The sequence below is a fragment of the Solanum tuberosum genome, unplaced genomic scaffold (genome assembly GCF_000226075.1).
Source record: "Solanum tuberosum cultivar DM 1-3 516 R44 unplaced genomic scaffold, SolTub_3.0 scf00354, whole genome shotgun sequence".
Lineage (NCBI taxonomy): Eukaryota > Viridiplantae > Streptophyta > Magnoliopsida > Solanales > Solanaceae > Solanum > Solanum tuberosum.
The window spans coordinates 343,467-355,611 of NW_006239278.1; the positions used below are offsets into that span (position 1 = coordinate 343,467).

At 36.1% G+C, this 12,145-nt stretch overlaps 2 protein-coding genes across 5 annotated transcripts; both read left to right on the forward strand.

The window, feature by feature from the left end:
- On the forward strand, window positions 1-4,980 carry LOC102603000 (uncharacterized). 3 transcript variants are annotated; one of them, XM_006361401.2, is made up of 5 exons: window positions 1-199; window positions 2,020-2,273; window positions 2,368-2,579; window positions 3,407-3,680; window positions 4,524-4,980. In XM_006361401.2, the coding sequence occupies exons 1-5, from the start codon at window positions 22-24 to the stop codon at window positions 4,836-4,838; spliced, it is 1,233 nt and encodes a 410-aa protein (XP_006361463.1). In that variant the 5' UTR covers window positions 1-21; the 3' UTR covers window positions 4,839-4,980. The 3 variants fall into 3 exon arrangements, with proteins under 3 accessions (XP_006361463.1, XP_015170772.1, XP_006361464.1); XM_015315286.1 differs by having other exon boundaries at window positions 2,020-2,216; XM_006361402.2 differs by having other exon boundaries at window positions 2,059-2,273.
- Window positions 4,981-6,889: 1,909 nt separating this feature from the next.
- Window positions 6,890-12,054, forward strand: LOC102603800 (uncharacterized). 2 transcript variants are annotated; one of them, XM_015315285.1, is made up of 5 exons: window positions 6,890-7,153; window positions 8,490-8,704; window positions 8,798-9,009; window positions 9,790-10,063; window positions 11,572-12,054. In XM_015315285.1, the coding sequence occupies exons 1-5, from the start codon at window positions 6,910-6,912 to the stop codon at window positions 11,878-11,880; spliced, it is 1,254 nt and encodes a 417-aa protein (XP_015170771.1). In that variant the 5' UTR covers window positions 6,890-6,909; the 3' UTR covers window positions 11,881-12,054. The 2 variants fall into 2 exon arrangements, with proteins under 2 accessions (XP_015170771.1, XP_006361467.2); XM_006361405.2 differs by having other exon boundaries at window positions 8,451-8,704; window positions 11,572-12,053.
- The last annotated feature ends 91 nt before the right edge of the window (window positions 12,055-12,145 follow it).

The window sequence follows — 12,145 nt, forward strand, 5'->3', positions numbered from 1 at the left end:
TGGTGGACCAACCATTACGAAATGTTTGCCACTACTTTTCCTACAAGTTTTGGTTTCTATGTGTCTCCATTTATTCAAACCCCAACATTGTTGACCTCTGCAAAATCTTTATACAGTTCTAACAAGTTCAAATTCAACCCAAAGAAGGGATTGAATCATCTTCAAGATTCCATTTTTTGTCATTCCAATTCTAGTCAAGGTATGTTGCTGTACAATTTGAATACACCCAATTTGTAATTTTGTTCTTTTCTTATTTATTTTATAATCTGTGCATTGTTTATCTTGAAAGTGAAATCAAGATTCAATTTTTTTTTGTTGCTATAATCCTTTGAGAATATTATGAAGAGGAGGGCACCAAGTGTGTGGCTCACTGGTCAATAAAGTAGTTTGAGAATTATGATGTCTCAGGTTCAAATCCCGAGACAAAAACACTAGCTAATTTCTTTCTAGGCATAATACATAAATATTCCCTTTAACTTGGCTTCAAATCACATTTATACCCTTCAACTTTTGGTGTGCACAAGTAGACACTTAAACTTGTATAAAGTTGAACAAATAGACACACATGTCCTACATGGCATCCTACATGTCATTTTTTGTCCTATGTGGTGTCCTACGTGTATTGTGCCATGTAGGACTCGTGCGTTTACTTGTTCTACTTTATACAAGTTTAAGTGTTTACTCGTGCATATCCAAAATTGAAGGACATAAACGTAAAATGAGGCCAAGTTAAAGGGCACATTTATGTATTATGCCTTCTTTCTATTTGTCTTAACTTTGGTGGACGGAGTTACTTACTACTTGTTGCTGGTGGGGAGGTGACTAACTTACAAGTATCCTGTGAAATTAATCGAGGTGTGCGTAAACTGGTAAATTAAAGAGGAAGAGATTTTTGTTAAAAAGAGGAGAGGGTGTTTTAGCATATTTAAAAAAGGGCACTACAGTGCACTAAAGCTCCCGCTATGTGCAGGGTCTGGGGAAGAGCCCGACAACAAGGGCCTATTGTACGCAATCTTACTTTGCATTTCTGCCAGAGGTTGTTTCCAAAGCTTGTACCCGTGACCTCTTGGTCACATGGAAGCACAGGGTGATTTAATATAGAAATAGTCGAATTGATCAGTTCCTTTTGTCCACTGAAGTGAGGGGAATGTTTATAGAAGATTCGTGCAATTACATTGATTGAGCCAAAGATTTTTACTCGGGGGATGAGATTCAGAATATGAAAAATCAAACATACGAAGATACTTTGACCTTATATATACACTGTAGTTTTTGACGAAGGAGTTTTGGATGAATCCCTTGTGGTATCGTAGCTCTGACAATGCAAATGAGGTCAACTAGTTTAAGATTGAGGCGTAGTTGATTAATTGATTGATTCACTACAATGTAGCATTTGAATTATGAGAAGAAAGGGGATTAGAGTGGGAATGTAGCCCGTTGTTGCGTGGATGAGAGAATGAAATGACTCTTGGCAGAGACTGAACTAGGATTTTGAGTTTATATGTGTATGTATATTAAGTGAATTCCATTTGCATCGGCTCTCTCTCGTTAGGTAATTACCGAGGCGAAAGCTGCTCTCTCGGAAGTAAGTTTCCTCACCACCTTAGTGGGACTAGTCTAAAAAACTTTTAAATACAAATACAGTGTTTGAGCCAAAGTTACTGAATTCTACAGAACCCGTAGATAGGTTGAGGTTAGCCAAATAAGTCAAAACCAGACACCAACCATAAAACCAACCAAATAAAAGTGAATTGACCTGTAAGCATTTGGCTCTGATGTATCTTTGTTCATTTGCCTTTCAGTTGTGTATACCACATTCATTTCTTCATATCATCACCTTGCCATCTTTCTTTTTTTCTTCTTTATCGTCATATAACAGCTGAAATCTCCTTGTAAGCAAATTCTTTGTAAAAATATTCTTTTTTTTTTCAACTAAGCCATCAGTATATATCCTAGGTTGCACTATGTCGTCTACGTATTCCTATAATATTGTAAGAGTCATGTCTATCTTATGTTCAGGTATGCTCGGGAAAGTTTTAGTTGTCTTGTTGATTGCAGGTTTGGCATGGGCATTCCCAGCCCTCCAACCTCCACCTCCCAGAATCTGTGGTTCTCCTGATGGTCCAACAGTTACCGGACCTAGAATCAAACTTAGGGATGGAAGACATCTGGCTTATAAGGAGCATGGTGTATCCAAAGAAACGGCCAAATATAAGGTCGTATATGCACATAGCTTTAGTGCTACCAAATATGATTCAGCTGTTGCACCCTTGGTATGTCATCAACTCTTTGTCAAACTTGTTCTTATGCATCCTTTTTGAGTATAATTGACCTGAGATTATAACGGCTTATCGATGTTTCTTTCAGGAAACACTTGAAGAATTAGGGGCATATGTTGTCTCTTTTGATAGACCTGGTTATGGGGAAAGCGATCCACATCCAAAACGAACCATACAAACTACAGCTTTGGATATGGAAGAGCTTGCTGATCAACTCGGACTTGGCCCTAAATTTTATGTTATGGGGTATTCCATGGGTGGTCATTCAGTTTGGGGTTGCCTTAAGTACATCCCTAATCGGTATGTATGGAAATCACTTTTCATGAATGATATGCTTCATGAGATCTTATCCTTAACATTCAACTGACATGTCATCATTATCATAACTTGTCAGACATAAAATGTAAAAGACCTTAGAATTAACAAACGAGGAGGAAGTTTTGATTTATAGCAAAGCATTTTGAACATGAAACCAACTGTTCTACAAATATAGCAGATTGTTGTTTCACTTAACTGCTTGCCATCTTCTCCTGAAAGGTAAGAGAGGTATAACCGAAGCAGTGTAGATCTCGGTATTACACAACTCAACAACAACAACATACCCAGTAGAATCCCACAAGTGGGGTCTGGAGAGGGTAGTGTATATGCAACCTTACCCCTACCTTATGTAGATAAAAAGATTGTTTCCGATAGACACTCGACTCAGGTAAAGCAGAATCAAAAAAATAAGTGGAACAAATACAGTAGCGAAAAAGCCATGCTAAAAACAATTAAAATAGAACAAGTAGCAACAACAAAATGTACGGTAACTGAAGCAAAGGAAACAATAAGTAACACTAGAATCGAAGAATATAACAGTAGGAGAGTAATAATAATAATATTGGTCGGGGAACTAGACAATACTCGATTACTTACTAACATTCTTCCCTAATCCTTGACCTCCATATCTTCCTATCTAGGGTCATGTCCTCGGTATTACACAACTTGATAAAATCAAAGTCCCTCTGAGCGATATATACGCTACTTTCTTTTGGTTATTGCTATTCTAAACAACAGCAACAAGACTTCTATTATTCCTGTATTCTCTGTTTTTGATTGTTTGTTACATCTTCTTTTGGTTCTAATAGGTTAGCTGGAGCAGCTCTAGTTGCTCCCGTTGTCAATTACTGGTGGCCTAACTTTCCTGCTAATATATCCACAGAAGGATACAATCTACAGCTCCCACAGGACCAATGGGCACTTCGAGTTGCACATTATGCGCCTTGGCTAGTCTACTGGTGGAACACTCAGAAGTGGTTCCCGTGCAATAGTGTTATATCTGGAAAACCCAAAATGTCTCCCCAAGATTTAGAAGTTGTTTCCAAATCTGCTAAGCATTTAAGCAAAAGGCCAAAGCTTAAGGTAATTGGTTTCTTACCTGAATTTGGACAATTTACTGTTAGATTACTGTTACTTCATGATCCCTTGCATGTGTTTGATCCTTGTAATAAATTTACTGGGAGAATTTGTAATAGCTCGGAATTTCGTCCCGGCTCAAAGTGAATTGGAGTTCTATTCCTGCTCGTTTTAAATGTTTCTGTTCTTAGTGAAACATTAGAATGACCACAAGGGGTGAAAAAACCATACAAGTTACAATTTATTTTTTATATATTTGCTTGCCTATGACCACTAGCAGCACGTTGTCTTGCTGTCTGTTCATATTAGTAGTCGCAGTATTGTTCCTGTAGTTTCTTGTCCTTTGATTTCTGTTACTATATGTTGTTCATTGTACCTCGATTATCGTATTGTTTTAATGTAGTTTCTGTCCTGTTACTATATGTTGTTGTTGTTGTTATCATCTGGTGTTTCTTGTACTTCCGTTACTTCTTTTTCGGGACCTCTTTGGACTGTTTTTCCTTGAGTCGAGGGTCTATCGGAAACATTTGTACCTCTGAGATAGGGGTAAGGTCTGCATACACTCTACCCTTCCCAGACTCCACTGAATATGTTGTTGCCTATGATCTGTGGTATTATGTAACATTTTTTCTTGTGGTTTTTGTTATGCTCTTGATAAAGAGCTTTTACGAGCGGAAGTTAAACGTATCCTGCTATTAGGGAGACGAACAATACAGGCAAGGAAGTCAAAAGCGTTTTAGCGTATTTGATTACTAAAAGTAACATAAACTAAGAGTTCTGTTCATATGCTTGTTGCTTAATTATATGATGAGGCATTGTTGACTCAAATGTTGCTCCTTTCATCTATAGGAATATGCTGTAAAACAAGGAGTATTCGAGTCTCTCCACCGTGACATGATGGTGGGGTTCGGAAAATGGGATTTTGATCCTATGGATCTTAAGAACCCTTTCCCAAATGGTGAAGGTTCGGTCCACTTGTGGCATGGTGACGAAGACTGGGTTGTACCTGTTATGTTACAGCGTTATGTTGCAGAAAGGCTTCCATGGATACAATACCATGAAATGCCCAATGTTGGACATCTAGTTATGCATGATCCAGCCATGAATGAGGTTATCTGGAAGACATTTTTGACTGGAGAGGAAGAACAAATAGTGCATTCTTAAAGAGGAAAACTGAAATTATCTATTAAGCAAAATCTTTCTAAATAGTTCTTTGTAAGAATTATGTACATCTTGTAAGAATACCAAACCATTAAAAAATATCCACAATTTTTTATGAAATTATGAAGGAGTTATAATTTGATTGGAATTTGCAACAGAGTTGTTTAGAAGTCTTGAAATGTAAATTATTCAAAGGGTGACATAGTAACTAGAATTTGGACAGAACAAGATACTTGAAGTTTAAAGGGATTCAGAAGTAGTTAATATAAGGCATAATACATAAACATGACCCTTAACTTGGTTTCAACAGACAACTATGCCTTCCAACTTTGAGTGTGCACAAGTATGCACTAGAACTTGTATAAAATTGAACAAGTAGACACACATGTCTCACATGGCATAACCTACCAATCACCAAGCAACCCCCCCCCCACCCCTCTTCACCCCACTACCCCCAAAATCCCATTTGCATAATTATTTATCAAAACATTTAGTCATAATACATAAACATGACCCTTAACTTGGTTTCAACAGACAACTATGCCTTCCAACTTTGAGTGTGCACAAGTATGCACTAGAACTTGTATAAAATTGAACAAGTAGACACACATGTCTCACATGGCATAATACATGTAGGACACAAAATTGCCACGTAGGGTGCCATGTAGGACGAATGTGTCTATTTGTTCAATTTTATACAAGTTTAAGTGTCTACTTGTGCACACCCAAAGTTAAAGGTCATAATTGTCAATTGACGTCAAGTTAAGGGTCATGTTTATGCATTATGATGTTAATATAATATTGTTTTACTTATGCACCGAATACTTGAAAAACATGGAGATACTAAATTTTCTCCTTCAAGGGAATAGTAACTTGTGGTTTCCACATCAAAATAGTTTTTTTTCATAATTGAGAAATAGAGTTACTACCACATAGTTCGAAACATGGTGGATTATTTATCCATTTCTAATTTAATACTAGGCCTTTATTTGCGATAAAGCTAAGATCAAACTTGTGATGTGCGTCTAATTCATTAAAAATATTGCTAAGTACAATAAGGTCCATGTAACTCAATATTATACTATAATAAATAGTAATACACTTTCAATAAAGTATATATATATTATAGTAATACACTTCTAATTACTTAAACATTAGCAATTAGATGAAAACACCAATTCTTTGATTATAATAATTTGTCATTTTTTTTATAATAAAAAGATTTGTACTTTGCTGTCAATTTTTTTCTTCCCTGTAATACATGTTTAGAGGTATAGGACAAGGAGGTGGTGGGAGACGACCACGAGAAGGGTAGGTGGGTGTAAACTTTTTTTTATTAAAAAATAATCCACTATGTAGATTTTAGTAGATATATTTTATTAAATGTATATATAATATATAAAGGTCAATTACATGATGCATTTTATTAAATGTATAATATACAAAAGTCAATTACACGTCAAGCATGTGGAATTTTTTTTTCTTTGTTATTCATCAACACTATATCACCTTCAATTCTACCCACCACCATTATCAATATGATTTTTTTTCTTCATCACCTTCAATTACCCATCACCACCAAACTCATAAAGTTGTCATCACCACCAAATTCAAAAATTAATTAACAATCAAAATTTCTTTAACAAAATCAAAAAAGGAAAAATATAGAAACAATCAATTGAAACTTTTTTAGATAAAATATAATTATTCACTAACAAATCTATGAAAATTAACCTAATTATGAATTAAAAAAAATAAAGAAGTAAGATGAAAATAAAGAATGAAGAAGAAAATGATAAGTGGGTGTGAAGAAGAAGAGACGTAGGCGGTAGGGTTGGTAAACGGATTCTAATTTATTTATTTTTACTTTTATTTCAAACTGATGCGTCTATTTTTTATTTTTGTTTTATTTTTTTGCCACATCAGTTATAGGGCTTGAAAAAAACTCACTTTAAAATAGTATATGTATGTAATAGAGCATTGCGATAATTTAAGTGTGTAACTGATTTTTCGAAGCAAATTTGAGGAATTTATGTCTTTTCCCTTTTAATTATAAAGTTCAACATAAAGCAAAATGAGAATGATAATGTACGCTACTACTTTTCATACCAAATTTGGTTTCTCCTTTCTGTCTCCATTTATTCAAAAGGTAGTTCACCCACCATTATTGACCTCTTCAAAATCTTTATATACTTCTAACAAATTCAATCAAACATCTGTCTTCTCACTCATTAAAGCTCAACATTTCAATATTCTCCCAACAAAGCCATTTAATCATCTTCAAGATTCCATTTTTTTTCATTCCAATTCTAGTCAAGGTATGTTACTGTACAATTTGAATACACCCAATTTGTTATCTTGTTTAGTAGTCAATAAATTAGGTTGAGAACCACGATGTCTCAGGTTCAAACCCCGAGACAAAAACACCAGTTAATTTATTTTCATTTGTCTTAACTTTGTGCAACTTTAGTGGACAGAGTTAGTTGGTACGGTAGAGAGGTGACAACTATACTACTCCTTTCCTTTATTTTTATATGTCATTCCCTTCTGTAAATAGTTGGACTATAATACTTGTCATTTTATAAAATCATTACGTAAATTACCATATTCTTACTATTATACCCTTGATAGAGTAGTTAATTAGCCTTGAAAATATATATTTTGACCTACCTGGGAAATCTAATAAGTAATTATATTCATTGGAGTACTTCATACATTGATTAATTATTCTCTCTCCATTCACTATTCTATAAAATCTGCTTTTGAAAATAAACTCAAAAATTTAAATAGTCATCCAAATGCATTTTAATATTTGAAATCTAGCATATTCATCATTTATTGAAAAGTTGACTTAAGAAAACATTAAATAAGGATAAAATGGTAAAGTTCCTTAATTTCTTAATGCAAGTGCAATCTTAAAATGTGACATATAAAAGGAACGGAGGGAGTATGGAATTAGTGGAGGTGAGCGCAAATTGGCCCACATATAATGATTATAAAAAAAAAATATGAAGAGGAGGAGAATTTTGTTAAAAAGAGGAGAGGGTGTTACAGTAAGTTGACTTTTAGCATAAAAATAATCAAATTGATCAGTTTCTATTTACTGAATTGTGGGGAATGGTTTTAGAAGATTCATGCAACTACATTGATTGAGCAAATGATTTTTACTAAGGGGTTTCAAAATACGAAAAATCAAACATACGAAGATACCTTGACCTTATGTATATACTTCAATCTTTTTGAAGGAGGAAGTTTGGATGAACCCTTGAGGTACCATAGTATTAGAATTATGAGAACGAGGAGGATTAGAGTGGGAATGTAGCCAGTTTTTGCGTGGCTGAGAATGAAATGTCTCTTGGCAAAGACAGAACTAGATTTCGAGTTTATAGGTTCAGGATTCTAGAAAAGATCACAGCTTTATAGTTTCTTGTTTAAGAAATTTATATTATTAAGTGTATTTTCAAATACATTATCATCTCCTTGCCACCTTCTAGGCAAAATCTTTCCAGAAATGTTCTGTTTTCTCAACTAAACCATCAGTATATATCTTAGGTTGCACTATGTCATCTACATATTCCAATAATATTGTAAGAGTTATGTCTACGTTGTGTTCAGGTATGCTCGGGAAAGTTTTAGTTGTCTTGTTGGTTTCAGGTCTAGCATGGGCATTCCCAGCCCTCCTACCTCCACCTCCCAGAATCTGTGGCTCTCCTGATGGTCCAACAGTTACCGGACCTAGAATCAAACTTAGGTATGGAAGACATTTGGCTTATAAGGAGCATGGTGTACCCAAAGAAACGGCCAAATATAAGGTCGTATATGCACATAGCTTTGGTTCTACGAGATATGAGTCAGCTATTGCATCCTTGGTGTGTCATCAACTCTTTGTCAAACTCGTACTTCTGCATCCTTTTTGAGTATAATTGAACTGAGATTATAACGGTTTATTGATGTTTTTTTAGGAAACACTTGAAGAATTAGGGGTGTATGTTGTCTCTTTTGATAGACCTGGTTATGGGGAAAGCGATCCACATCCAAAACGAACCATACAAACTACAGCTTTGGATATGGAAGAGCTTGCTGATCAACTCGGACTTGGCCCAAAATTTTATGTTATGGGGTATTCCATGGGTGGTCATTCAGTTTGGGGTTGCCTTAAGTACATCCCTAATCGGTATGTCTGGAAATCACTTTTCATGAGCGATACGCTTCATGAGATCTTGTCCTTAACATTCATCTGACATGTCATCATTATCATAACCTATCACACACAATGTAAAAGACCTTAGAATCAACAGACAAAGAGGAAGCTTTGATTTATAGCAAAGCGTTTCGAACATGAAACCAACTGTTCTACAGTTACAGTAGATTGTTGGTATTACGCAACTCAACAACAACAACATACCAAGTGTAATTCCACAAGTGGGGTCTGGAGAGGGTAGTGTGTACGCAACCTTCTTTTTTTATGGTTTCTCCTGTGTATACAACCTTACCCCTACCTTATGTAGGTAAAAAGATTGTTTCCGATAGACCCTTGGCTCAAGTAAAGCAGAATCAAAAAATAAGTAGAACAAAAACAATAGCGAAAAAGCCATGCTAAAAACAATTAAAATAGAACAAGTAGCAACAACAAAATGTAAGGTTACTGAAGCAAAGGAAACAACAAGTAACACTAGAATCGAAGAATAAGATAGTAGGAGAGTAGTAATAATAATATTGATAGGGGCCCAGACAATACTCGACTACTTACTAACCTTCTTTCCTAATCCTCAACCTCCATATCTTCCTATCTAGGGTCATGTCCTCGATATTACACGACTTGATCAAATCAAAGTCCCTCTGAACGATTTATATACTACTTTCTTTTGGTCATTGCTATTCTCAACAACAGCAGCAAGACTTCTAGTATTCTCTGTTTTTTATTGTTTCCTACATCTTGTTTTGGTTCTAATAGGTTAGCTGGAGCAGCTCTAGTTGCTCCCGTTGTCAATTACTGGTGGCCTAGCTTTCCTGCTAATTTATCCACAGAAGGATACAATCTACAGCTCACACAGGACCAATGGGCACTTCGAGTTGCACATTATGCGCCTTGGCTAGTCTACTGGTGGAACACTCAGAAGTGGTTCCCGTACAATAGTGTTTTATCTGGAAAACTCAAAATGTCTCCCCCAGATTTAGAAGTTGTTTCCAGATCTGCTAAGCATGCAAACGAAATGCAAAAACTAAAGGTAATTTACTGTTATATTGCTGTCACTTCATGATCCCTTCCATGTGTTTGATCCTTGTAATAAATTTGCTGGTAGAATTTGTAATTGCTTGGAATTTCGTTCCGACTCATAGTAAATTGGAGTTCTATTCTTGCTCGTGTTAAATGTTTTTTCGTTATTTTTTTAAAAATTTAGTGTTAAATTAGGTCTTAGGCCTAACTCGCACCCCAAAAGCTAGCCCATGAGGGGAGAATTACCCAAGTCCATATAAGGAATCTACCCATCTCATTACCACCAATGTGGGACTTTTGTCATTCTTCAACGTCCCACCTCACGCCTAGTGCTTAGCATCTGGTGCATGGACAATTTTTTATTTTGGGGGCCCAACATTAGGTGAGATGGGCTCTGTTCAGATACCATGTTAAATGAGGTCTTAGGCCTAACTCACACCCCAAAAGCTAGCTCATGAGGGGAGGATTGCCAAAGTCCATATAAGGAGTCTACCCATCTTATTAACCACCAATATGAGACTTTTGTCATTCTTCAACGGTTAAGAAGACCCTCATTGGTAGAGGGATGAGAAATTGGTCTCCTTATATGGACTAGGACAAACCTCCCCCATGAGTTAGACTTTGAAGTTGAGTTAGGCCCAGGTGCTATATCTTTACATGGTATTAGAGCCAAGTCTATCCCCATGTGGACTCTTGATCCACGCTTCAGTTGGGCCTGGGTGTGAAGGGGGTGTTTGAGTTAAAAGTCTCATATTGGTTGGGGAATGGATGGGTGGTCTCCATATATGGACTTGGACAATCCTTCTCTTATGAACTAGCTTTTGGGATTGAGTTAGGCCCAGGTACCATATTTTTTCATGATATCAGAGTCAGGCCCATCCCAATTTGTTGTTCATCGATGTTGTGCCTCCATCTATAAGTATTCACGTTCCAGTTGTTGTTGTTCACCAATGTTGGGCCCCCATTTATAAGTGTTCACTCTCCAGTTGAGTTTTGAGGGTGTTTTAAGAAGTCCCACATCGGTAGAGGGATGGACAATTGTCTCCTTATATGGACTTGAACAAATTTCCCCTCATGAGCTAGCCCTCGAGGTTGAGTTAGGCCCATGCGTCATATCTTTATGGTTAGAAGGACCACTAGGGGTGAAAAAACCATACAAGTAACAATTTTATATTTGTTTGCCTATGACCACTAGCAGTGTGTTGTATTCTGTTCATATTAGTAGAAGTAGTAGTGTACTTGGTAACTTCCCATACCCACTCAGTATGTTGTGCCTATGATCTGTGGTATATTGTCTTGGGTTGTTTGTTATGCTCCTGAGGAAGAACTTTTTCATCTGAAAGTGAAAAGTATGTTGCTACTAGGGAGACGAACAATACAGACCGGGAAGTTAAAAGTGTTATTGCGGAATTGATCACTAAAGTAACACACAACTAAGAATTACGTTCATACGTTATTGCATATGTGATAAGGCATTGTTGGCTCAAAAGTTTCTGTTTCTTTCATCTGTATCTGTAGGAATATGCTGTAAAGCAAGGAGTATTTGAGTCCCTTCACCGTGACATGATGGTGGGTTTCGGGAAATGGGATTTTGATCCTATGGATCTTAAGAACCTTTTCTCAAATGGTTCGATCCACTTGTGGCATGGTGATGAAGACTGGGTTGTGCCTGTTATATTACAGCGTTACGTCGTAGAAAGGCTTCCATGGATAAACTACCATGAAATACCTAATGTTGGACATCTAGTTATGCATGATCCAGCCATGAAGGAGGTTATCTGGAAGACATTTTTGACAGGAGAGAAAGAACAAATAGTGCAGTCTTAAAGAGGAAAAATGAAAATTACTTGTGAGAAAAATCTTTCTAAATTGTTCTTTTTTTGATTCCCAACTATACATTCCAATATTATTGTAAGAATTATGTCCACCTTGTAATTGTTAAAAATATGCACAATTTTTAAAAATTGTTTTTGGCGTTTGTCTCAACTCTCAAGTGACTATAGAAGGAGATGCAGTTTGATTGCAACACATTTGTTTAGAAGTGTCTTGAATTATGACAGAAAGTAGAATTTTGACAGAAGTAGAACACAAA

Excerpts from the sequence above, each read along its gene's own strand:
- LOC102603000 (XM_006361401.2), top strand. The coding sequence starts at position 22 with ATGTTTGCCACTACTTTTCCTACAAGTTTTGGTTTCTATGTGTCTCCA. Across the intron at positions 2,274-2,367 it reads ATTCAGCTGTTGCACCCTTG|GAAACACTTGAAGAATTAGG; the intron begins GTATGTCATCAA and ends TGTTTCTTTCAG. Across the intron at positions 2,580-3,406 it reads CTTAAGTACATCCCTAATCG|GTTAGCTGGAGCAGCTCTAG; the intron begins GTATGTATGGAA and ends TGGTTCTAATAG.
- LOC102603800 (XM_006361405.2), top strand. The coding sequence starts at position 6,910 with ATGAGAATGATAATGTACGCTACTACTTTTCATACCAAATTTGGTTTC. Across the intron at positions 8,705-8,797 it reads AGTCAGCTATTGCATCCTTG|GAAACACTTGAAGAATTAGG; the intron begins GTGTGTCATCAA and ends ATGTTTTTTTAG. Across the intron at positions 10,064-11,571 it reads ACGAAATGCAAAAACTAAAG|GAATATGCTGTAAAGCAAGG; the intron begins GTAATTTACTGT and ends CTGTATCTGTAG.